The sequence below is a fragment of the Pristis pectinata genome, chromosome 28 (assembly GCF_009764475.1).
Source record: "Pristis pectinata isolate sPriPec2 chromosome 28, sPriPec2.1.pri, whole genome shotgun sequence".
Classification (NCBI taxonomy): Eukaryota; Metazoa; Chordata; class Chondrichthyes; order Rhinopristiformes; family Pristidae; genus Pristis; species Pristis pectinata.
In genome coordinates, this window is record NC_067432.1 from 13,094,349 (window position 1) to 13,122,203 (window position 27,855).

The window sequence follows — 27,855 nt, forward strand, 5'->3', positions numbered from 1 at the left end:
TCAGTACAAGTTCAAGTTAGATGGTGCATGATTTGGAGATTCTCTTACACCTGAAGACACAGTAGAGACACGCCTTCCACACAGTAGAGATAATAATTTTGAGGGTTGCTCTTTTGGAAGCCTTGGTGAACTGCTGCAGTGCATCCCCTGGTTGGTACTCACTGCAGGCATGGTGTATTGGTGGAGGGAGTGAATAGTTAAGCTGGTGGATGGGCTGGTGGTCAAGCAGATTGGTCTACCTTAAATGGTGTTGAGAACCTTGCATAGTTATACTGCTGCAACTGTTCGAGGGTATAGAGACTCACGACCCATACCATGTTGATGAAGGTGAAACTCTAGGGAGTTAGGAGGTGAGCTAATTCATGCAGAATATTTTGTATTTGACTCACTCCTGTAGCCATGGCATATAATAGACTTGTCCAAGTGTGTTTCTTGTCGATGACAAAACCTAGAATGTTAATGGTGACAATTCAATAGCCTTGAACATCAAGAGATGATGGTCAGACTCATTTTGTGTGCACCTGAATGGCACAAATGTTACTTGTTATACATCAGCTCAGGTCTGATTGTTATCTATGACTGTCTCCATATAGGCATGAAGTTTTACCTACAGGTAACATTTGGCAACGGTATTACTGACAATATAAACAATGGGCCATGCATACAGATGGAATTCTTATTAGGATCAAAGAATTCATTGGCTTTCATATTCTGATTCACAACTGTTCCTTATAGTGACATCTTTTCTAGTAAATTTTTCACCAGACATTTCGGGTGTAAGCTTCAAAGCATTTGTCCTCAATAATGGCATTGCAGAAATTCTGGACTGTTTATATTGGGGTGAATCGTAAATTAAATCTCAAGTTAACTTGACACAGCAAGTTAAACATTTGCAACAATTCAGATTCCACCACTCATTAATGTTTAAAAGGAATTTTCCCTTGAGCATTTTTTATATGAGACAGCACAATTAAAATTTGAGCAGGTAAATAAAGAAATTTTAAAAATAGTTTTTATACTTCTTACTGTCACTTTGATCTCACTTCTCTTGTCCTCTGTATGCTTTACTTACATGATTTGGCATTGCCATTATGCCAACTTGGACTCTGTCTGTCTTGTTAATCATTCTTTAGTCTTGTTGAGCAGATAACCATGGTTGTTTACCCCATTGACCCTTGTCCCAGATCTCTGCAGAGGGAGGCATGTTGCAATGATTACTAATTACAGCAACTTTCAACCTTCAGTCCAGAAGCCAAGAGGTTGTTTATAGGCAAATGTCTCTTAATATCTTTTGCACTATCATCCTGAAATTATTGACCAAATACTAGTTTATAATGGGAAATGATTTTGTAATGTACATTTAATACACAGGAATATTGAATATTGAGCCCATTCTTGCTGGAGTGGTTGACAACTGCCTAATCTCCCTTGCTGGTCTAAAGCATCCTGAACTGCAGCTACATGACCTGAACAGTGGCAGGATTGCAAGTATCACTGTCAGAAAGTCCTGAAATGCCCCTATGGTTTTGATAGCTAGCAAAGCCCTGTCCCCAGTGATAACAGCTGTAAAACCTTCACACCATTTAACAGTTTTTAAATATTTATTAAAATGTAAGTAAAATATTTTAAAAAGTAATACATTCTTTAGATTTTACACATTTGATGACGCAAGTCTGGTTGTTCTGGATTTACGTACATAATACGACATAGGGGGCCATTAGGCCTATCACCAGCATCCAGCAGATCAAAGATCCCTTCAGTTTTATTCCCCCTCTCCTTATTTCCACGTACTCCTGCAGCTTTTTCTCCCTTTGGTTCTTTTCTACTTACCTACAAGGCAGTTTAGCCAATTAACTTACCAGCACATCCTTGGGATGTGGGAGAAACCCAGAGCACCCAACGGAAACCCACAAGTTTACAAAGAGAACGTGCAAACCCCACACTATCAGTGTCCAAGATCAGGGTCAAACTTGGATCTCTGGAACTGTGAAACAGTGTCATTATTTATTGTGCCATTTGACTTACTACGATTTAAATGGCTAAACAATGGTGGTTGCATTCAGAGTCATTGACATTAGCCAATGAAATTCACCTTGATCTATTTTAGTAAGTAGCACTGCTATGTTTGAGTTATAAATTAGAAGATTTCTAACAAAAATCTAAGCTGACACTACAGTGCCAGACTAGTTTTAGGATGAATGAACTACTCTCTCAGGAGAACTTAAAAAAAGAACCCATAGGACTACTTCGAAGAAAAGCAATGGAGTTTTTCATTATGTTCTGGCCGATATAAACCTCCCAATCTATACTAAAATGGAAAATCTGGCCTTTACTAAATTGCTGTCATGGAAGCTAGCAATGTTCAAATTGTCAAGTCGAGTTTATTATCATATGCGCAAGTACGGTGAGGTACAGGTGCAACGAAAATCTTACTTGCAGCAGCATCGCAGTCACGTAGATTCAGACAACACACAGAACACAAATTACACATAAATTATACCACTGAAGAAAAAGTGTTCAATACAAGATATTAGTGCAAAAATATAGAGAGACAAGTCCATGGTAGTACAAGAGGTGGCCTGTGGTGTTCCGCCTCTCGCTCTAATCGGCTGCTGCCATTCCTGCAATAGTGACCACAGTTCAAAAGTAAGCCATTGCCTGTAAAGCAGTCTTGGGAGGGTGATGTGCAAATACCTGTTTCTCCATGTCATTATTAGTTGTCATATTAGTGCAAACGCAGTCCGGTGCCAGCAGTTTGGCATATCACTATATCTAAACCTGAATATACCGACAAAATTAAAAAGTAGAGTTGGAAATGCAGTAGGTGAAGAAAAAAACCCAGATCTTCATGCTGGACCACAGGACCGACCCAGTCGCTGGAGTGTTTGAAAGGGCAGACGTGTTGCGAGCAATGTAAAGCTCGCGATACTGCGCGCCCGGGGAGGGCGGGATTTGCGCAGCGCTTCGCGGAGCGCCCGGGACGGGGAGCTCTGGTGTCCGACGGCGGTCGGCTCCGTGTTGCGGGAGGAACGTGATGGAAGAGATCAAAGAGGAGACCCAGCACGGCGAAAGCAGCCCGCACGGAGAGAACGAGACGCCAGATAAAACGTAATGAGCTTTCCTCTTCCATCCCTCCATGTGGTGTTTGGGTGGCGAACCTGGGTGAGGGGACGCGCGGCCCGCGGTCCGGGCTGCGGGCGAGCCCCCCGCCTCCGGCTGCAGGTGGTGCACCGTCAGCCCCTGGTGCTGGGATGGGGCACGGTCTTCCCTCCCTTCCCTTCCACCCCACCGCCCCTCAGCTGACAGCTTGTTTCCTCGGAGGTCCAAAGTTTTACTCTAGGCTCAACAGCCGGCGTTCTCACATCCCCCCTTCTGCGAGTAAAGGTTCGCTTTGTCGTGTGATCTTAATGCAAATTTTCGTTGCAATATGGTGTCCGGAATCTTTTCGTCTGGGAAAACCTCAGGGCTTGACTCCACGATTGTTCTTTCATTGAGCACCCTTAAAGTCAAACGCAACATCAGCGTTTTTCCCTTTGTTAATTTGCGTGCAGCATGCGTATTTAAATGTGGAGTTGAATAGAAAATGCAGGAAATCGTGCTCCTGATTTGAGCAGGGTGCCTTTGTATTGGGGGATTTTATTTATTCCCTTCGGTGATTCTTCGTTGTAAAAACGACTCCTAAGACTTGGATCTTGGCAATGTTAAAGGCTGGTTAATTATGGAATACTCAGTATGGATCAAGCATTCCGCAGCCACGATCCAAATGTTTATTTGTGCATTTGTGGTCTAATTATTTTATTCTCATCTTTGTTATTGAGGAAAATTGCAGTAATTATGTCATTAAACGGCTGACAAAGTTGCCCACGTGTACTGTTATAAGCTTTTTGCATTTAATTCATTCAGAACATTGGAAAAGCAGCATTCCATCTGTGTTTACATGGGCATTTTTACAGCAGTACTTTGTAGAGGGAATATGCATAATAGTGGTGTGTGGAAGAGATTCCACTGCTACTTAAATGTAAATGTAAGGGCGGAAAGCTGATATATGGAGAATACGGTGTCTGCATTTATTTACTCTTGAGTGATGTATGTGACGTTTAGGTATTTTTCAATTAGCATTTGTAATTTTGAGAACTTGCCAATGCGGTTTCAGTTAAGTTACTCCTCGCAAATTTCTATATTATTCAAGAAGTATTCTGCTTTTCAGCAACTAAATTTGAATTTCAGCACCTTAATAGACTATCCAATTTAGAACAGGTGAATTGAGCAGACTAGCAGAATCCTCTTTATTTTTGCTTCCTTTTTTTTAAATTCTGACTTAACCAACTTTTCGGAAAAACATGACCTATGTGTGGTATTTCAGTGGTGATGCTTGCAAGAGATATCCTGGCATCTGACTTTGAAGGGAAATACAGAACTGCAGATGCTGGAATCTAGATGTAAAAACAAGATGCTGGAGGAACCCAGCAGGACTCAGGAAAGTCCTGAAGAAGGGTCCTGACCCGAAACATCTCCTTTTCTTCATGGATGCTGCCTGGCCTGTTGAGTTCCTCCAGCATCTTGTTGTTTTCTAATCTGACTTTGAAGTCCAGGTTCCATGTTTTATGGGATCCGTAGGCATGAAAGAAATGACTTTTTAATCACATCAACACCTGTGTTGCAAAGTGACTGTTATTCTGTTGGCAGCAATCTTCTGTGAGTTCAAGCCTAGTCCAGGAATTGCATGTGGTTAGTGCTATATGGTTAGAGGTATTGGTCTTTCAATTAAATTGGGGGTCTATTTGTCTAGCTGCATGTTAAAAAATCTAATGGCATGATTTGGACATATGAACATTTAGCAGGAGTAGACCACTCTGCCCCTCAAACCTATTCTGCCATTGAATAAGACCATGGTTGATTTGATTGTAACCTTGAGTTGACAATGCAGTCTACCCATGTTAAGTTTCACTCACCCCCTTATCAAGAATCTACTTACCTCCTCACTATTTTGAGGAGGAATTCCAAAGACCCTTTGAAAGGAAAAAAAATTCTCATCTGTTTTAAATGGGCAACCATTAAATGAATAGTGACCCCTAATTGTAGATTCTCCTCAAAGAGAAAACACCTTTTCCACATCCACCCTGTCAAGATCTCTCAGGATTTCATTCAAGTTCCTTCTCTCTCTTCTAAACTCCAGTAGATACAAACCTAGCCTGTCCAACTTTTTCATCCATTCCAGGTTTTAGTCTAGTTAGCATTCTCTTGTTGTTTCAAATGTATTAACATCTTCCTTAAATAAGAAGACTACTACTGTACAGTATTGCAGATGTGATTGTATAAATGCCCTTCATAACTGAAGCACAACCATCCTGTTTATAATTTTTCACAGCAATTAACAATAATTTTTTTTCCATTATATTATGGTATTTTGTATACCAGCCTTTAACAACTCGTACACAAGGATGCTCAGGGTTCTTCATCTTCACTATTTAGATTTTTTTTTACTTTTCCCACTAAAAATGGATATTTTCCAACAGTGTCTTCCATTTGTCAAATCTTTGCCCATTCACTAAACCCACATCCCTTGTAGCCTCCTTTCATTCTCTTCACAATTTACTTTTCTGCATATCTTTAACTTTGCTGTTATTTTTGTAAATTATGAAAAGTTCAGGTCCCAGCACTAATCCCTGGTGAATAATACTCATTACATCTTACCAATGGGAAACAAAAATATACCTACTGTTTTCTCTTGGTGTGTCAACCTTCTAACTAAGCCATTTTGTTATTCTCTACACCATGAGTGTTTATTTTCCCTAAGGAACTTTAACTGAGCTCCTTTTCAAATGCTTTTTGGAAAGGTGGTAAATCCACCAGTTCCCCGTTATCCACAGTATGTTACTTCTGCAAAGAACTGTAATGAATTTTTCAAACATGATTTTCCTTGCACAAAACTATGTTGACTTTGCTTGATTACCTTGAATTTTTCAAAGTGCCATGTAAGAGTTCGCAATATTTTCTTAATGACAGATGTTTGGCTCAGATTAAATAACAGATGTTTTTCTCTTGGCTCAGACTGAACTTCCAAGTCCAGTAATACTTTGTAACTCAGTATATGACATGCTTGTAGAATGCTGTCACATTTTTTTGGTGCTATTTCATCTATTAAAAGGCAAAAGAGAAAAATCCATGATGCTGCTGCTTGTGGATCAAATATTTTGGTAATTGCTGATCGGTGATGTAATGAAATTGCTTACGCTGTGTCAAACGGAAAGTTTTGTTTACTCCTGCTCTTTTCTCCTATTGGCTGCGTCCTTGTCCTGGGCCCCACCAATGACAGAATTAACAACAGCGCACAACTAGGCTTGCTGTTTCCTTCAGCTTTCAAAAGGATTTCTGCTGCATCAGATCCAGGGTGTGATTGTTTGTGGGAGTTTTGCTTTATTGTACTTTATTCTGAGAGCCTATGTTGAATGTGCTGTAACAGAGCTTAGTAACTGAGAACAAGGGATGGAAGGAAATAAATACCTGCCCCCAGACCTTATCAGCAAGCTGTTATCCACCTCTGGGCTGACCCCTCCTCCAAGCTTCCCATTGGCCAGATACACTCTTCCCTGTGTCACACCTTTCCCCTTTCCTCCAGGATGTCATCATGATTGGGGGATGGTTTGTCCCATTGGTTAGTCACTATGGCACCTTTATTTTTGGTGCTGGATGGGACTGGATGTTGCATTTCTCCCTTGGGAATGGAAATCCTTAATTTAAGTTACATTTGTTATTTTTGAATTTAATTAAACCTTAATTGAGGAAATTCAGGAAAAATTGAAACGAAACATATCAACTGTCCCTCTAGTCACTCATTTTAAGACCCCAAGGTGAACTTCACCAGGACCCAGAGACCTGTCAGCCAGGAACTCCTCAATTTGCTTGGTATTGTTTCCCTGGTGAAAATTTGGGTGCAAGCAAGGGATAACTGAATGATAACAAAATGTGCCTGAAACATTCAGCAGGTTAGGTAGCATCTGTGGAAGGGGAAACAGTTAACTTTGCAGGTGCAGGACCCTTTGTCAGAATTAAGGATTGAGGTAATTGAATCATTGATCACCGATAGTTCAATGTGCAGTCACTTGGCTTTTTGAAAATACATATTTATGTATTGAACATTCTGAAACGAAGTTTAACATATTGTAAAATTTTGTGTTGTTGCCTCACTTAAATTCCATTAAAATTTGTTTGTTATTGGGTGGTAATTTTTAGAAAGGTGTGTCTTTTTGAGAACATTTGAGTATTTTGTGTGACTTTGTATTTTTCTTTAACACATAGTGAAGAAGATGAGCCTTCAAAAAACGAAAAATCAAGTTTGAAGGACAAACCTGTAGTAACTAAGAAGTCCAACAGATTTCATCCATATTCAAAAGACAAGACGGCAAATGGCGACAAGAAGGCTTATAACCGCAACCGAGTTTTTATCAGCAACATTCCATATGATACAAAGTGGCAAGTGATTAAAGACCTCATGCGAGAGAAAGGTAACTTATGGAAGCAATTTTTCATAAAATAACTATGCCTTCCAGATGTTAACGTCTTTCAGACTTTGGGGTTTTGCTTGTTTTTGATTTACTGATGAATAGTAATTGAAAGTAACTTAAAAAGCTAAAATTTAAGTAACTTACTGTATATACATGTTATAAGCAGTGGTAGTGAAACCAAAATCAGGCCGTGAAACCAAAATCAGGCCATGAAACATAGCAGTTTCTGAGGCAATTGTAGATATGATCATAAAACTGACCTTTTGCTCTGAAACAAGTGAAATATTTTATTGTAGTTAATTTGTAACAATAAGATCAACCGTGCATAAAAATAAAAATTGTTGTCCTATAGTGGGGAGAAATGAGAAAAGCTGTTTTAAGAGCTCCATGTGCTTGCTTCATGTGCTTTAATTGTTCCAATATCCTGTACTTCACAAGCAGAAATACATTGAAGCTTTCATGAGCTGTATCGTTAACGTAATCCAACCAAAAGTTTGTCACTGATTTTTTGATACCTAGACTCTCAAAAACATATTTCAGAAAAAAACTATTCTACTGTTCTCTAGGTATCCAAGAAGTCTGCAACATAAGATATTTGTAGTACAGAATGTACCTTTGGCGGGATTGAAAAGCCAACGCGTGGAGCTTTTCTAATTCAAGTAGATTGTTGAGATACCTGTTGAAATGTTAGCTATTCTCAACCTATGTTGAGAGCATTGAAATTATTTCCAAGGCACTGAAGTTGTAGCTTCAGCCCCCATTTATGTTGTGAACTTTCTAAAAGACAGTTCGCTTTTTTTTTCTTGACTGGGAAGTTGGCAGGGGGCATAAATGTGTAGATTACATCAAAACTTGTATGAAAAATGGGAGTAGCAAAAGGTGGTCTCCTAACATCTTTTTCTGGAGTAGTAATCATAACTGACCTATTACTGTTGATTAAATTTCAGATAGGCTTGATACTTTAGGGTGAAGAAGATTGCTAATAGAGGCTATAATATTTCTCACTTGACTGCACTTGTGCCTTTGCCCTCTCCCAAAAAAGAAATTATTTTCCAGACAGAATGCTGAAACCGAGGATATTTTGACACTTATTTCAGTTTTTCCGACCATTAGTTTCTAAAATTTGGACTCTTGCTCGATAATAAGAAATGGTTGTGCAAGTTGAATTTAAATACTCTCAATGAAATAAAAATTAGGTTCAAGTAAAATTATTAAAATCATTACCGATTACTTGGTTAATGGATCCAATGGATGGGATGAAATCAGTTCTTAGTCATTGACACTGTTAAGCATGACCTCCTTAACGTGGGATGCATGTAAGGTGGCAGGATATGACAGTTTTGATGTTCATGTAAGCCCCAAAATGTATTTGTTCATGAGAAGAAAATTAGACATGCATGTCTGCTGTGTCACATTATTTTTCCAAAATGCTTCACAGCCAAGCTTTGAAGTGCAATTACCATTGTGATAATAAATTTGCTTGCAACCAATTTCATAGTAACCAAAAGGAAAGACATGGATGATTGAGAGCATGCAGTTATTCCAGCAGCTTGGTTTAGAGTAAAATGCAGTAATTACATTCCCTTCCCATCCCACCACCTGGATTTTGTTTTCAATTAATTCCGCAATTAAGCTCTTTGCCTTTTTCTTGCGCTCCTGGTTGCTCACAGTTCCCCTTAATCTTTTGGAAACTTCATTGAGATCAACACGTATTGTAAATTCTATGGAATACAACCCTAGTTCATGCAATTGAAGCCTTGGAATGTAGTATAATTCTGGTCAACCATTTGCACTTCCTCTAAGGCTGTTGTACCCTTAAGTTGTGGTGCACATAATCAGTATAGCTTTTGGCATAATTTCTGCTCCTTTGTGTTCTAGTCCTCTACATTTAAAGGCCAGTGTCTTATTAGGCTTTTATTCCTCCTCTAACTGGCTATGACACTTTAATCTATTTTCTTTCTCTTTGGACCCCTACTACTTTTTAACCATACAGAAAATACTCCATTTTTACATTTGGATCCAAAATAAATGAATGGAAATTTTTTTTAATCAGTAAGGGAATCAAAGGTTATTAGTAAAGTGGACTTGAGGAATGTCAGATTGGCCATGATCCTATTGAAAAGTGGAGCAGGCACAAGGCGCTGAATGGCTTATTCTGGTTATTCTTACTTACAGTCAAGTTAGCCGCAGTTGACCATTGGCTTAACTTTTTTTAATGTCACAAGTGACATTTCATGGAATCCAATAGGGCAGCACAAACTTCTGCAGACTTCCCAGCTCTCGCACTGGGAAATCTGCCTGGTGAGTCTGAGTTTGCACTGAAATAACTTGTGCAGTGCAGTATGCCATGCCAATTAACTAGTTCTTCATGGTGATGGCTTCTGGTGCCACGCTAGTAGAAATAGAACGGTTTGAAGGCAGGTAGCTGGCACTGGCAATCTTGGGAATTGAAGATTTACACTAAAATCTTAGAGATTTCTTACTTCCACCTTCATTATTTAAAATATCTGTGATATATTTGTCAAAGGAAGATTTGATTTTGGGGCTTTTTTTTTCATCTCATCAGCTTGGTTAGTAAGTATGATTACCTGCTCATCATTCCTACCTTCTGCCTGTGAAGCTTGGCTACTTTAATAGGTTTGTACATGATTCCTGAGCTTCAACTTCAGCTGACTGTTTCTTATGAAGGAGATTAGCAAAATTCTTATGGGGAAATAAAAGCTAGCTACCATCCATGCAATTCCCTTCCTATTTCTCCAATTTTGAAAAGATTTGGTCAGCACATCAAACTTTCATGTCCCCATATCAAGAAAACTGACGAAGATTAGAGTTGGGACACTTTCAACATTTGAATGATTTCTTTTAAAATTCCAGTATGGAAACCATCTGATCCTGGGATTTCCTGCCTTTTTAGTGCTGTTATTCGCTAATAGTTTGCTTGTTTCCTTCAAGTTTCTGTCCCCAATTCATTATTAATTTGTTTTCAAGTTGTGGTGTGCTGTCCTACTGTAAATATTCCTGAAAAATGTAATTATGTGCAGTTCTTCATTTTCATTTACAATACCTCCTTTGGGATCCACTTTGCTCCTTATAAGAGCAATGTTGCTATATATGATAGCGATGTTTAAGAGGTACTTAGACAGACCTGTGAACAGGCAGGGAATTGAGGGATATAGACTATATGCAGGTAGATATACGGTATAAATTGGCATCATGGTCGGCACAGATATCATGGGCCGTAGGGCCTATACCTGTGATGTATTGTTCTATGGTAGTGCTCTTTTCATAATTTCATGGTAAACATTCATATTGACTTGGGTATCCCTTGTAAACTTATTTTCGTACATCCTTTTTGTAGTTCTTGCCACCTTTTGGCCTTTTGTACCCTTGTTGCTAAGATCCATGTATATTTTCAAAGTTTTGTATGCTGCATTTGTACAGCACAGACACGGGCTCTTTGGCCCACCATGTCTATGCCAACCTTTTTGCCCATTTACATTTGCCTGTATTAGGATTGCATCCTATGCCTTGCCTATTTGTGCTTGTCTAAATGCCTCTTAAATGTAGTAATTGTATCTGATTCCATTACCACCTCTGGCAGTGTCTTCCAGATATCCATCGCCATGTTTTTTTAAAAAAAATTCTTCTTAAACCCCCTTTAAACTCCTTCCTCTCACCTTAAACCTATGCCCTCCTTTTTCTGATACCCCTATCATAGGAAAAAGATTCTATCCACCCTTTCTATGCCTCGTTAAATTTTATATACCTCTATCAGGTCACCCCTCCGCTTCCATCGCTTCAGGGAAAACAAACCCAGCCAATCCAATTGATCCTTGTAATTGAAGTCCTCCAATCCAGGCAACATCCTGATGGACCTCCTCTGTAGTCTCTCCAGCACAACCACGTCCTTCCTATAGTGTGGTGACCAGAAGTGCACATGATACTCCAAGTGCGGTCTGACCAGTGCTTTGTAAAGTTCCAAAATAACGTCCCAACTTTTGTATTCTGTGTTCTGACCTAGGAAGACAAGCATGCCAAACCCTTTCGCTGCCATATCTACCTGTGTTGCTCCTTTCAGGGAGCTGTGGATTTGAACCGCAAGGCCCCTCTGTTCATTAACATTCCTTAGCACCCTACCATTTACTATGTGTGTTCTACCCCTACTTGACTTCCCAAATGCATCACCTTGCACTTGTGAGGATTAAATTCCACCTGCTAATGCTCTGCCCAACTTTCCATCTGATTTATATCCTGCTGCAGCCTTGCAATCAACAACCCCACCAACTTTTGTGTCATCTGCAAATTTATTAATTATGCCTCCCTTTAGAATAATACAATCTATTTCCTTGGTTTGACAGCTAATTTTACAACAATGGTGTTTCAAATTTGTCTGTGTTATGAATATTTTACTTCTGGAGTCAGATGTATAAGTGAATAATAATTCCCTGAGAAAGATCTGATCTTTCTCTGCCTTTTGGAATATTATTTAAGCTTCCCATGGAAACTTCTTTTGGTTTTTCCTTCAACTGTGTAAAACTATTGTGCCCTTAATTTTGAATTGCATCTTTACACTGTAAGCATACATCACATGTTAATTAAATGTGTACAGGTGTTGGCTGAGCACCTAATGAAAGCATGGCATAAAGCTCTTAAGGCACAGTGTTCCTGGTATTTTCCCTTACAGAATGATAACAGTTTTAATTTTTTTGTGAGTTGAGCTATATTTGTAAATGTTGTAAAATGTACCCAAGGTAGGTGATCTCTTATTATAGAAATACCTGGCTGCAGCTTGCTGCACACAAGAACGTTTCTCTTGGGTGGTAAATCATTGAATAATTTTATTATGGATGAGTATGATTTTAATTTTTCAAATCTCTTCAATATACAATGCATATTTGGTAAAACTTATTTTGAGTGGTTGAATGACCAAGAGCAATTTGAGACTGATTAGCAGAGCTGTGTAAGCATTCCAGAGACCAAAGTATCAGCATAAAGGCCTTCCAAATAAGGAATTGTTTTGTTTAGCAGCCAATTGTATAGTTTTAGTTCAGGCCTCGATGGATTATTGAAGTCCTACAATGGATAGTTGAGTATTGTAATTTATAAATACAGTGAAAGTGAAATTTCCTTATTGTGCAAATGGCTTTCTAGGCTTTTTATGGTGTAAGGAAATTGCAACTGGAATAGAAAATGTGGAAAATTACTGACGCTTGCCTTTATGTCAAAGGGGGAAAATGGAAGTTGTTTTACATCCTTTCTCATCTTTTTAATTAAGTTGGACTTTGGTTCCAAGTTTCTCTCTTTAATGCCTTTATTACTGAGCCAATAACTGGAGCTTAAAATGAACTTGTGCTGAGAACAATGTCTGTAACTTTGATTTCTGCATCTGTTGTAAGGTGACACCCAGTTTAATTGTGAAGCTCAATGTCTTGGATTTGGATTTTATGCCATGATATGGCTGAATTATTGCTTTTGTGTGTTGTGCAATAAGCATTTTCATTGCAGTATTGTGTTTCTGTATTTGTGACTTAACACATCGAGGGTTGTAAGCTTTGTCACCTTAAAACAGTGTATTTTGACTGCCACAAAGTTGGCATTGACAGGAAATGTAACTTGTTTTAGCAATGTCAGATTGCTTATTAAATGGTCGTAACAATGTCTGTTATTTGTTCACCAACCATATCATACAGGCCAAATCTGTTTAATTTGCTGCTATATGATGGAAAATGTTGTTTGAATTTGATTCGGATGATGCAGGTGACAAATCTTTGGGGCAAATGTTGATTTTCATTTTTTAAATTGTTATGCATTGTAATTATTAGGAGGTGTGCTGGTCTGGTGTTGATTGTTGGTGAATAATGGGTTGTTCCTCTGTAGTGTTGTTTAAGCGGCAACAGTGAAGTAAGTGTGTGGTCTTTTAAATGCATTGTTTTTGGTATTTCCCCTCTGTATATCTCATGTAGTTGGTGATGTTATATACGTGGAACTCTTTAAGGATGCTGAAGGAAAGTCAAGGGTAAGTGGGAAAAATCTGCTTGGGGTTTCATAAGGTCCTCAGCAGTTTTATTTTTTACTTACTGTTTAGCACAGGTAGCTCAATTTTTTAAGGTGTTTTTGTTAGCTAGGATGCCCTTTGTATTTATTGCCAACTCGGCTTTATGCTGGAGTTTGGTTGTGTTGAGTGGTATAATCTGGAGGCCTGCAGTGGATATTTCCATGTTAATTGATTGGACTGGTGTTACTATAAACAAGTTGTAATGCATTGCTTTTACAGAAAAGTAACCATAAAATATAGGAGGTAGTTGCACCAAGAGCCTCTAATATGGAAAATATTGTTTTTGTGAATCCTTTTTCCTACATGTAGTAAGATTTAAAATAAAGCAATATGTTGTAATCGTGTGTGCTAAAATATCTTCTTTCTTCCCCCACCACCCCCCCCCCCTCATCTTTTCCATGACTTGTCATCTGACTCAAGGGTTGTGGGTAAGTAACTTACTGTTCAGTTGTTATGCTGCCATGATGTTATCTACTTAAAATTTAGCTTTTGTATCTAGTTAAAATTTAGCTTTTGTTTCCGGGGGGGGGGGGGGGGGGGGGGAATTCTTTCGGACCAAGGGTGCATCATATTTAAGAATTGTGCATTTGACCACCTTAGCTTTTCACTAAATTCTCAGAACTATATTTCGGAGTTTTGCTGTTTTTATCTTCGCTTTTAGAGCGGTGGATATGCTACCACTTCTCAAAGTGCAACATCACACATCTTTATGGTGTTGAATACTGGAGGGTTTTGACTAACTAAAGTTGATCCCAGTGGCCAGTGGGTGGTCTTGCTGAGTCAGAAATTTGCACTGAGTACGAATACTGTTGAATACGAAGGACTTGAGTGTTAAAAACATGCCAAGTATGAGCGTCCCATGAATTCTGGGAATTTGGCCTTCTGTATGCGAAATGTTTCTTTTTACACCACGTTACAATATAGTAAATACAACATTTTGTATTCCAGGCATCCTGTGAAGAATGCAACTGTTATTTTGTTAATTTATACTCTCGTATATCTTGTTCATAAAAACACTTGAAATCCATTAACATTTGGAAAAACCTGGGAGAGTTGCATTTACATAAAATGTCAACCAAAATATATTGACTGTTCTTGCCCATTGTTCAGAATGTTACTTGTATAATTTTAAGAAATCTGGCTTAATTTATATATTTATGTAACTGCTGTCAAATCCTTGACACATAATTTGGAATTTTAAGCAATAGACTAACTAGAAATTGTGCTATGGTGTTTGATATCTGGCAAGCAGATTTCTTGAATTGATTCTCATTAGAAGTTTAATTTGATGATCAAAAGCCTCTTAGTTGCTCTCTTTTTAATGTATTTTCTGATCAAAATCTGCAGTGTTGTAGAATTCAAAACGGAAGACTTAGTTACAAAGGCTTTGGATGTTATGAACAAGTATGATCTTGGTGGAAGACCACTCACCATAAAAGAGGTGAGTGGTATTTTCTTGCTAGATAACAACTTGTATTTAAGCAGCATTTTTATCAGGGCAAAGTGAAGGTACTTAACAGGTTCTCAAATTTTGATAATAAGACCTGGGGCATCTGAACAAAGAGTTAGGTTTTGGGGATTACTTAAGGGAAGTAGGAAAGATAGGAAGGTGTAAGGTACCAATTCAAGAACATGGAGCCTTAATATCTGAACATCTGGCCACCAGTGGTACAGCATTTAAATTGAGGGAAATTTAAGGCTGGATTTGGAACATTGCAGTTTCTTGTAGTGCTAAAGGGGATTAGAGATCTTAAAGGCCAAAGCTTTGGGAAGATTTTAAATTGAGGGTGCAAGTTTTAAAATTGTTTTATTCGGAGCCAGTTTCAGTCATTGACAATGAGGACAAAGGTGATGGATGAACAGGACATGGGGAACAGAGTCTTGAATGGCATCAAATTTACTGAGGTTAGAAAGGGGCATGCTAGCCAGGGCTGTTATTCTTTTAGGAGCATTTTCAGTCATCATGTATTTGAATGGAACACTTGTAGTTCCAAGCATGTATCAGTTATCCTATTGTATATGAGAAACATGGTCTGGGGAAAGAATTTTGAGATGGTCTGTTCTGCTCATCACATGTCCATTTAAAATAATCAAAGGGGGATGCATGATTGATTTTTGTTTAGCATTCTGGGTAAGTTGAAAATTGTATGTGTAACTATTTTGTTTTTGCAAGAGTAGAGAGGTTTTGACTCTGGGAACATCTAAAAAGGAAGGGGCTATTTTTAAGAAAAGATTGAAGGGCAACATTTTGGGGATTAAAATTATGAATGCACTTGCTAGAGTAAAGATGGAAATGTTTCCATTTTGGAGTAGATAAATAATAAAATCTAATAATCACTTTGGCCAAAACTCAAATTGTTACAGTATGGAACTTGTGTAGTTGAGATAATAATGGAAGGATATTGCAGGTGGAATCTGGCCTGTTTTGGATGTCGAGAAGAATTCAGTTTAAAACTGTCCATTTGCAATAAATGCATGTATAATTTAAATTTATAAAACTCTCCGAATACCATGGTAGATGCTTTGGTTTAGTTAAAAAGTAATGGTCAAACAACTGTAAACTTGAAGGTAATAGTTCAAGATGTATTTGACTGTTAAAGCCATCTACTAAAAGCAAAGTCTGGGAGTGGAAAAAAATAACTCTCATTCTGTGTGAACTAACTTTTCTTGCCAATATTTAAATGCTTTTCAAAGTAGAAAAAAATCCTTAATGAGAGAACTATATTAATTTTAGAGAGTGAGGGGAAAGAATATCAGTTTCTGCCAGCATTTTCCTTGTTTTCCTTTTTTTTACAGGCTTTTTTCAAACATTTTTACATTTTGTGAATTTAGCTGCCGTGCCAATTTTATAGACTTATACCAACTATGGATATAAAATATTGTATTACGTTAGCCATAATTTTGAGATTTTTTTAGGGTCTTTATCAGCTATAAAATCTTTTTGATAGTTTTTAAAATATAACTTTGATTTTTTTTCCATTAACATATGACAACATAATTTCAATGGCAGAAAAATAAACTTAAAATTTGTTTTTATTTACGCAATAATACTTATCACCTTTGTCCTCAGTTGAGATACTTCATGGCCAATAGATTTGAAGTCTAGCACTCGTGATGCAGTTAGACTTGCCAACAAGATTGCACAACCTGTGAGTTGGAATGTACAAAGTTGAAGTCACAAGGCTTTATTCAACTTTTGTAAATTCCACCCAATTTGACTTTGAACTTTTTCACTAATTCGGCCTCTACTTTTCACTCCTCAAATTTTATTACTTAAGAATACAAATTTGACATCACATTTGCATTTAATTGAAGAAATAATCTTTAAAAACTTAAAACATGTGGCCATGTATCAAGAGATTCAAATACTTCAGAAGTGGTGCAATATGATTTCTGTTGTGTACACCACTAAAACATACCCAAATGTCATTTTTACAGCAAGAACAGGACGCCCCCGCTCTCTCCCCCCCCCACCCCCCCCCCCCCACCCCCCCACCTAACTAAAATTGACAGGCTGATTGTTTGCACTGTACCCATTGCAGAATTAAAATGTGATTTGCAGATTACTGTAGTGTTTTCTCTGAAATGAAGTGGAGGTGGTTTTTATAATTACTTCATATTATTGTGTTTCAATCCTATTAGCTTTAATCCTAGTATTTTTCATTTTATTTTAATTTGATTTGAACTGCTTTTAAATGTTTGTATCAGAGATATTGGAACACCAATTTGGAGCAGAGTTGTCAAAAAGGTGAGTCATCAGGATACACCATTTCAAGGCAAGCAGGCCTTAAGTTGATTGAAACAGCAGAGCTGCAAACAGTGTGAAAAAAGCAGGCACTGGTGAAGAGACTGAGTATGGACCCCAACTATTTTATTCCAGTAAACCTAGCCTTTTTGTAAGGGACACAGTAGCTAGTACTGTTCAACCTGTGTTGAAACATTTCGGTGGGGGGGGGGGGGGGGAATCAGACGTTGACCCATTTTCTTTCAAAATTTTCACCAACCTTCCATTTTGTCATTCCTATTAATGTTGCCTTGCTCAGAAACTCATTGTTCTAATTACCTTTCAACATTTTAATTTTGCTTTTAATTGAGAAATATAAATGAATTTTGGCACCACAAAATGACTGTGTAGGTAGCCTCTAAATCGGTGTTCATTTGCAGCAGGGATGAAACTTCGGAGCTGATCTAATTTTCATTGGAATACACATTTGTACTAACATTAAAAAAATTTTGACACGTGCTTTTATTTTCTGTAGGATACTGATGGAGAACATGCTCGCAGGGCTATGCAGCGTGCAGGGGGTGGTTCGTACCCTGGTGGACCTGGGCTGGATATTAGTTCGCCAATTGTTAATTTGCCACCTAATCTCGTCAACAATCCAAATATACCTCCTGAAGTCCTCACTGCTCTGCAGGCTGGAAGACTTTTACCAACAGTATTTGTTGCTAATGTAAGTGTTTCATTTCTTGGAAGACATAAAGGAGAAACATTGCAAAATGAATATGCTCTTTTGAACTTCCATTCTGTTTGTACAGCTTGACTTCAAAGTGGGTTGGAAGAAATTGAAAGAAGTATTTTCTATGGCCGGGACTGTAAAACGTGCAGATATCAAAGAAGACAAAGATGGCAAGAGCCGTGGTATAGGGACTGTGATATTCGAACAGCCGCTTGAAGCTGTTCAAGCTATCTGTATCCTTTTGCTTATGGTTGTAGCTTTGGAATTTAGTTTACCAGATTCTTTTGATGATTTTAAACCTCTGGAATTTAAAGAATGTTTTCAGTTGTCATGTTGATATTCAAACATATGAAGTGAAAATAGACCCTAGGACATGCTGTAGCAGGGTCTCACTCACTTTTCTACATGCTCGAGCTCTGATTTGTTCACAAGGTTGCTGGCATTGCTGCTGTTAACTGCATAGTGCGCACAGCATTACCTCTGATCTGTCATCCACCAGGACAAATTTCTGTCTGCTTCACCAATAAAATTTGAGAATTACACAAGGAGTGAATTAGTGTGCGAGGTTGTCCACTTGGGTATATAGAAATAAAATTAGATTTAGAGAGAAGGTGATCATTTAAAAAAAACATCTCTCATAAGTAGATTAAGACATGAACTCTTACTCTTTTAATAATTCACTTCATCTAAAGAAGTTAATGCAGTGGTTAATGATTATATCATTAAAAGTACTTCATAGTATTAAAATACCTGTGCTATTAATGACTAAGACTTTGAGTTTAATGGGCAATTACTGTGCGAATCCAGCAACTTCATGAAAATCACAGGAAATTTTGGAACAAGGTGCTGTTCATGAAACTAATGGCAGAGCAGTGCAAACTGGCAAGTAATTTTTCACATTAATAACAACTATACTGTTTGATACAGGATCATTGAATTCCCTCATGGCAGTATTTGGGCAATTGATTTCTACTTTGGCTACTCTCCATTTTTTTTTGCCAATAACTAAATTACTTCATTATATGAAAATGAACTTCAATTTTTAATCTTGAGAGTCCCAAAATATATTTTTAAAATTCCCTATGTATTGTTTGTCTCATGGGTTGTGGATCTAAGATTTTGTGCATGATGGCTATGAGGCGCAAGGAAAGCATACTTCAAGATACTAAATACAAAATCTGAAAATAGTAGCTTTAGTGGGCACAGCATAGATACTTAAGTATTTCTGCGGTATTAAATAAAATAAATCTAATTGAAGGTGCATTCCAGTCTGCACACTTACTGTTTGTAGTTGGCAAAATCTTTTCAAATTTATGTATGTCAGAAAGAGCTAATAAATCCTTGATCCAAATTAGGAACTCTGTTCCTGTTAGTTTTCTTAACTTGTTTATAGCTATGTTTAATGGACAGCTTTTGTTTGACAGACCAATGCACGTGAAAATGGTAAGATTTTGTCTTGTTGCTACAACAGTATACACGCGTAAGAAACTTGGTTTTCCATTTCCAAACAAATTCTTTCCTTTTCATAAAGGATGACAGATCCGTTCCACATGATGACTTCCGTTCTGTTGACAAGACACCTCAATTACCTCGTAAGTCTAATACAACACACGAAACCAAAAAACTCATCTGTTTATATGTGTGCCACGACAGTATAGTTATGAAATTTGCTGCTTTGCAAAATTATTCCAGTTGATAGTTTCATGCCTGTTGTTTCGGTTGGATTCAGGTGGGCTTGGTGGTGTTGGAATGGGACTTGGACCTGGAGGACAGCCTATTGCTGCAAATCAAATGAATATGAACAGTGCAATGGGCAGCATGACATCTGGAGGTATGAGACTTGATCCTTATGAGATTCTGAATGACAGATGGAAATTACATATGATAAATTTATATATTTACCCATGATTGATTAATTACTATGCCTCTTGCCTTTGTCTTAGGAGTTGGAATAGATGGACCAGCCTATGGGGGAATGAACAGAATGGGTGGAGGTAAGTTTTATTTTCTTAGAACCAAAATTTTTACTGTTTTTTTTCATTAAAGTCATTTTCTTTCCATGCCCAAAGGAATGAGTGGACCCACTGGTTTTAGCAGTGGAATGGACGTAATGAACAACATGGGAGGCTTTGGTGGTGGTAATATGGGTCGACTGGCAGGTAACTTTTTTTTCTTCTGACTGCTTTGAGGCTTTATCATGCTTGATTAGGTTGGTGACTTTTAATTCGTATTGCAGGTATGGGCACAATAGAAGACTTCAGAGGAAATATGGCCCCAGGACTGGGAAACATGGGAGGGATAGGTGGAAACATGGGAGGAATGGGCAGCAATATGAGTGCCATTGGTGGAATGAGCAACAGTGTAGCTGCAATGGGAAGCAGTATGGGAGGTGAGGATCTTTTTCTTTCTGTTGTAATAAGTTCAATAATGCTGTAGCTGTACTTGCATCATCTTCCAGATTTAACGGTTATCAAACATGATCACATTACTTGACTCCTCAGTGAGTCATTACTAATGGCTGAAATGCGAAAAATCTCCTGGATTCCATCTAACTTTTTCTGTGACGTTAACTGAAGGAAATGAACTGATTGGTTTTGGTGCCCTTGAGTTGAATTTTGGTGGAGAAATTTAAATATGCAAATCTATAGCAATGTAAACATTTGAATTTATTTTGAATCTAGTTTGCTTTGCCAATCTGGAATGTTGCCTTTGTATTTTTGTTCCAGATATATATCGTGCAGGAATGGCATCTACTGGTATGGGAGGTAGTTTTGATCGAGAATTTGGAAGAAGTGACATGGCTATGAACCGTGGTTTTGGTGATTCATTTGGTGGAATGGGTAAGAAAGGAAGAAAAACTTGATGCATGATGTGGATCTTGAAAGATGTTCTGTTCCTCATTCATTCTAGCAATTCTGACCTGTTTTGAAAAATCTCTCTTCAAAATTACCCAGGCCATCCCATTCACACCTTTTAGTTAATTATCACAGTGCAGTTCCATAAACTTTGAAAGATCCCAAAGTGAGAACTTAAGGTACTCAACATTATATGCCATTAATTTTATCACGTTCTCATTTTGTGAAATTGAAGTGGGAAAATAAAAAGTTAGCACTGGATTAAAAGTACAAACAATGCTATGAAGATCTAGCTTGAGCACCACATTCAGAATTTTTGTTAAAGCTTTCCACCCTTTAGCTGTTCTTGTGCTGTGCACAAATTGCAACAAGTTAGGCAGATACAGCAAGTGGATAGATGGTAAATGGCACATTGGCTTTTATTACAAGAGGGTTGGAATTTAGAAATAGGAAAATAATGTACAGAGTATTGGTGAGGTTACACCTGGAGTACTGTGCACAGATTTGGTCCCTTTATTTAGGAAAGGATACACTAGCATTGGGGACCAGTGAATCCAAAAGAGATTCACTAGGCTAACTCCTGGGATGGGAGAGTTGTCCTATCATAAGCAGCTAAAAACAGAATGGGTCTATATTCTTTGGAGTTAAGAATCGGGGTAATCTTTTTTTAAAATGCACAATATCCTAAGGAGGCATCACAGGTAAATGTTCAGCTGTTTCCATCAGTGGTAGAATCTGGAATGAGGGGACAAGGTTACAAGATTAGGGAGCGGTTATTTAAAACTGAGGTGCATGGGAACTTCTCACAGGTGGGTGGTGAATCTCAGGAAGTCTTTTCCCCAGAGGGTTGTGGAGGCTGCATCATTGGAGGTTATAAAAAGTGGAATTAGATGAATTTTTTGAAAGATGAGGGAATTGAGGACAATGGGAATAAAGGAAGAGATGAGGCCTAGAGCAGATCAGCCATGATTATATTGAACAGCAAGGTAGGCTTGAAGGGGTTGAGTGGCCTATTATTTTCTTTTTTTTAATATACTTGCATATTTTTAAAATCTGTTTCTTTGCATGTAAAGCTCATGTTAAGTAGTCTTTGCAGCAGTGCAGGGGGAAAAACTAAAGATACTACCCTGAAACATTAACAATGCATTATTTTTAGCATTTGTTGCATAATAGTGGGTATATCCTATTCTATGGAAATAAATCTTTCAAAACAATAATTGTACTAACATTCCTATCTTCAGTTTTAACAAAAGCATGGTCAGTTGATTAATTTCTGAAAGTAAACAGCAATACTTCCAAAAAAGTGAAATTCAAAGATTACTGTGTAATTTGTTTACTTTTGTATGGGGAGCTTGGTGTTGCTAGTGTTCTAGATGCAGACACCTTGGTTTAATGCTCAGTATGACTGTAACCAATGAGCATGGTGCACAGCACACCAATTTCTGACATTGCCTTTATTTGGCTGATGCAATAAACCTTTCTCACAGCAGGATTTGAATACTTTTGGTGCAAAGTAAACAGAATTGATACCAAGCTGAATATCCAGTGGAGTGTGTTCCGTTTCCTAGCATTAACAATGCTCATGTTGCTGAATTCATCAGTTTTTAGAACAAAAATGGGTATCACTGATTAAAATGTATTTAATTGCAAACCTCTTGTAAATAAAACTAAAAATTTGATTATATATTCATCTCCCTCTCACTTTCCTCCTTTTGTACATTAATTGGCGAAGCTGTACACTTCACTCATATTACTGATCGCCTCTGGAGTGGAAATTTTTTGCCCATGCCATCTGCTAATTGCAAATGAAATACTTGAAACAGGTGTCCCATGGGGGAGATACTTTGCACAATTTGGTGGCATTCATTTGTATCATATTTAGAGGGGTTTGCTTTTGCTCAAAGGCTTATGGCTGAAGTACCTCATGTAAAGCTGTCGTCCTTGTTTTTCTGATTTAATTGTAATAACACTCATCACTTCATTTTTTTTTTGAGTGGAAGTAATTATGAATATTTGCCTAGCTGGTTGACTTGATTATAAATTGGTTCAATCTAATTCTGAGTGATATTACATTTTGCTGTTTAAATGTGTTGTTTATAATTGGCAAACATCTCTTTTCATTTTTGTTTAGGTGGTGGAATAGGTGGAGGTATTGGAGGAACCATGGGAGGTGGAATGGGGACCACTGGTATGGGCCCAATGGCTTCTGCATTAGGTAGGATTAATTTACTGATTTGACTGTTTAAGACTTCAGCCTTCAAACCTAAAATTCCAGGATGTATATCAAGAAATTTTTAGCTTTGTTTCCTATGGGAGCAAGCCAGTTTTGATGTCAGTGCATTGCTCAACAATCGTTATATTGCAGGTTGCAATATAGAATCTGTTAGCAAGGAATGTAGTGGTGTGCTTTCATGTGGGTGGAAATAAAAACATTGGGGACAGTTACTGTAGTTCACTGCACAGTGGCCATTTGCTATAAAACCTGCTTTTACTGTTCAAAATATCCTGCATAGAAATCTTGCCTTTGTGGGATAAGTGTAGGATGCTGAATCCAAATGTAGTCCATAAATGATTTCAATGCTGGGATACAAAAGTGACTAATACTGTAACATTAGAAATGCCAGAGCCTGTTGGAGAAAATGAAAGACTCTCTTAGTACTGTATCCAAGGGGGAAAGTTTAAGAGAGGTGTGCAGGGCAAGTTTTTTTTTACAGAGTGGTAGGTGCCTGGAACACGCTTCCAAGGGGGTGGCAGAGGAATAGACATGAGAGTAATGTTTAAGAGGCATTTAGACAAATACATGAACATGGAGGGATATGGATCCTGTGCAGTCAGATGAGATTAGTTGCATTTGGCACCATGGTTGGCACAGATATCGTGGCTGAAGTGCCTGTTCCTGTGCTGTACTGTTCTATATTCTAATGTTATCTCTGCCCCAAGGTTGAAAGTAGGAACTTGATATCTCAGATTTGAAATTATGAAGCATTTTCTTCTTGATCTGAATATCACAGGTGCTGGAATGGCTGCTATGAATAGCATGGCTGGAGGTATGGCAATGGGCATGGATCGTATGGGTTCCAGTCTTGATCGAATGGGAACTGGAATGGGAGTAGCGATTGATAGAAGCATGGATATGGATCGTGGATTTGGAAGTATGAACACTGGAACAATGGGAAGTGGATTAAGAGACCGTGGAAGTGGTTTTCGAGGCTGTCAGATTTTTGCAAGAAATGTAAGTAGCTATTTTGCTTTCGTTAAAACTTTTACTTGAAAACTTATGCACAAATAAGAACTGTAAGAACTTATTATTTTTCAGCTTCCATATGATCTAACATGGCAGAAGCTAAAAGAAAAGTTCAGTCAATGTGGTGAGTATCTATGTAGTCTTGTCATTTTGCCCTAATGTTCCATCTGCATATATGGAAAAGTAATTTTCTTCATGTGTTGCCTTTTAGGTCACGTAATGTTTGCTGAAATAAAAATGGAAAATGGCAAGTCCAAGGGTTGTGGGACTGTGCGCTTTGATTCTCCAGAAGTGGCAGAGAAAGCCTGCAGAATGATGAACGGCACAAAAATCAACGGGAGAGAGATAGATGTGCGCATGGATCGTAATGCGTGAATGAAGACTATGATGTATAGGAAGATACAGCATGTTGATTAGCTTTATTGTTTTGCTTTGTTTTGTACTGGAGTGATTTCCAACGGCTTTAGTGGAAGCTTACCTGTTATGTGAGCTATAATGTAATTTTAAAGATTGCCAACTTAAATTGGATATTGACTTGTTTATGTAATTTCTGTTATCAGACTGACTTTTTTTTATATATATTATATATATATAGTAATTTAGATAATACATTGGTCACTTCTGTTTGAATGGATAAACTTTTTAATAAAATGTTGTCCAACTTTAAATTTACTTGAATTTTGTTTACAATGTCATTATGACAAGACTTGTAAAATCACCACTTGTAGAAAGGTGTGTAAAGCTTGTATACATTTCCCTCCCTCTAAGTGTGAAGATCTGTTGGGGAAGCACCAGGTCTTACTCTTCATAATGTAACGGAATTTGATTTGTGTTATTGGTCTGTGCTCTGCAGTATATTGATTACTTTTATTCCCCTAAAACCCTGAGGTTACAATTTGGCGCTCCACAAACTGAACACCAGGGATCGTTGTTTTGACATTGTTGCAGTGTCAAAATTTTTGTATTTGAATAACCTTGCTTAAGTTTGGCCAAAACCTTGTGATGTCTTTGAAGTATCATTCAATAGGAATATAGTCTTCTTGGACCTAAGTTCACTGAGAATATTTTAATTCAAAAAGATTTTCTACCTACTCAATCTTGCAAAATTGAAATGCACATTTGACTGTAGATGATGCATGCCTTAACCTGCACTGACTGAACAAGGGGATCCTGTGGAACTGCATTTGATTGAATTTGGTGGGAATAGCACATTTTTAATAATGGCTTGTACATCCTAATGGTAGGTGTAGTGTAATAGTTTACTGCTTAAGTATGCATAAAAATATTTGGAAATCTTCAGTGGTTAAAGTAACACTGGTACTTGATAAACTAATTTTGCCCTGTTACTTGTTTGCTTCCAGGAAAGATTGTGTGCTTTGAATTTGTCACTTTGTCTCTAAAATACAGTACAGAGCTTAGTGTTTCATGGAAGATGTAACCAGTAGTAAGGTTCCAATTATTAAGATCCTGCATTTTTAAAAGTAAGATTCCCTACCTTGATGAACTTGCTGACATAAGCCTTGCAAATCCAGGTTAACGTAGTGCACAGCACTTGATCTGATTTCACTGTTGACTGTCTTCTAATCTCTTGTGCCAAATGTATTAAACCAGTTGTCCCAATGATAAATTTAAGGGACAATATTCTGCTCATGATGTGAATGGTGCTTATATTTGAAGAATATGAATCATAAAGTGGTAAGTGCTTTTTATTTTTTAAATGCAGTTCCAAGCATGTTCTGTAACCAAGGGTTTTCAGGATGTAAAATGAGGATAAATGTGGAATAAATGACCTGATCAACTCCTTGCATACTATTGGCTTTTACTTTGTTGGGAGTATGTTAGGATGTTTAAATGACTTGATAGTATTTTAATTCAAATTGATTATAGCTAACGTTTTGTATTCATGCTTTAGGAAAGATAGAGTAGCATATACATTTTAAGCTTATACTGATGTAAAGTTCAAGTTATTAGTTCAATACTCAGCTCTGCCCACAAAAATATTTTGTGTTAATCTGAAGCTGAGAGTTCTTATTTAAATGCTCTTCATGGTTTCAGTCACTACTACACCTGTTTCTGGATGACTGAAAGCTTTTGGGTAAACACAAAATGAAATTGGTTGACAAATAATACACTACAATACAAGCTATTAACATCACTAACATAGTAATGTTAAAATTGCACATGACTAAGCAGTTTTGTAATACATTTATATCTGAAAATTCCCTCTAATGTACCTCCATTCTTGCTTGAATAGTTTTTTTTAATGTCCATTAGGGCCAGAGCTAGCCTGTGAAATGTTTAAGCAACTTGCATTTAACACTTAAAACTTTTCCCAGGTGTTTCATAGGAATGAAATGAAACAAACTGACCCATAATTACATGTAGTGATAGACAAAGCTTGATTAATGTAGGTTAGCCATTGGAGATGCTGTAAAGGAGATCCAGAAATTTGGCACTGTGAAGGTTTCTGGTGGTGAGGTAAAATAGGATTGCACAAGCAATTGGATTGAGAGGAACAGATTACTTTAGGGGTGAAGATGATTTACGGAGAAATGTTTTCTGAACTGGATGAGGACTGAATGAGTTTCTGTGGGCAAAGAGCCAATGTCGATCAGTGCACAATGGTGCCTGGTGGGAGTTAAAATAAAGGTTCTGTTTATGGAGGGTAGGTAAGAGGTTGGCAGGATTGTATTGAAGTCATTTGGGTGAGGCAGGAGTGAAGGCCAGCAATATTACACACAAGGATTTATGGTGGGCACCAGGTGCAATCAGAAGCTTAATGTTACAAACATCCAGCTCAGCCTAAGTAGACAGGCAGAAGGTTGGAATTGGTTAGTAATAATAATAGTATCTAACTTTCTGGAGTTTCCTGGAGGAGATTTTAGCTCATCTAAGATGAGATGTGGTAAGAATAATCTGAATGCAGTAGTGGGATTGAGAGTTGATGCTTGAGGTTTGGTAACAGTGTGGAAGCTGTCTTCTACAGCACTTACCAAGGGATAGCATGTAGCAAGAAATAGCTGGAAGAAGTGATTGCAATACTGTCTGGAAGGGTAAAACTGAATCTAAATGAAAGTGGACCCAATTGAGCTAGATAAGGGGAGTGGAAGGTCTGGTTGAGCAAGGCTGCAGCTTGAACAGAGGAAAGTGGATGCGAGATGGTACACTGTGATTAGAGGTCACAACATACTGATCAGAACCATAATTGGGTGTAAACATTTGAGTAGTATTTTAGAGTAGGGATTTGGGAACAATGAAGTGAAGATGGTGGTGGTCGTTTAAAGACGTCATGTTTGGTTAAGAGTGGAGTAAGTGCATATCTGAAAGGATGATGAAATTAACTAAGGGAGAATAATTTATTATATTGCTAGTATCAACTGTGAGAGGTTGATCTTTTTTGACTCATGATAGGCTTGGGGAAGTGGTTTGGGGAAAATAAATGGTTGAATTCCACTGAGTGTCAACAAGGTTCAAAGGGAGGGAACAGAAAATAAGTTTTTATTAGTTGATGAGCTTTAAGATTCTTCCAACAATCCTCAGAACCTCTGCAAACTCTTGCTCCCTCAACTAAACTGCTCACCACCCAATTGCTCTTGGCGAATGTTTAAATGTGCATTCTTCTTGGGTGCACTGCCTCTTTCAAATATCCTACTCACTACCTTTAAGTTCTTGTAAACCACCACTGCCACTACGATGTCAGTCAAGTCCCTGAACAGATTATAGCTCTCATTTGTGC

General features: G+C 37.8%; 1 protein-coding gene across 1 annotated transcript; it reads left to right on the top strand.

The window, feature by feature from the left end:
• Positions 1 to 2,975: 2,975 nt before the first annotated feature.
• On the top strand, positions 2,976 to 25,918 carry myef2 (myelin expression factor 2). The gene is made up of 18 exons (XM_052040458.1): positions 2,976 to 3,108; positions 7,300 to 7,505; positions 13,469 to 13,521; positions 13,981 to 13,988; positions 14,908 to 15,001; positions 17,820 to 18,014; positions 18,100 to 18,253; positions 19,414 to 19,463; positions 19,552 to 19,612; positions 19,750 to 19,851; positions 19,964 to 20,014; positions 20,090 to 20,179; positions 20,257 to 20,409; positions 20,747 to 20,860; positions 23,007 to 23,090; positions 23,887 to 24,107; positions 24,192 to 24,243; positions 24,331 to 25,918. Exons 1-18 carry the CDS (start codon positions 3,035 to 3,037, stop codon positions 24,492 to 24,494), a joined length of 1,926 nt encoding a protein of 641 aa, XP_051896418.1. The 5' UTR covers positions 2,976 to 3,034; the 3' UTR covers positions 24,495 to 25,918.
• Positions 25,919 to 27,855: the final 1,937 nt, after the last annotated feature.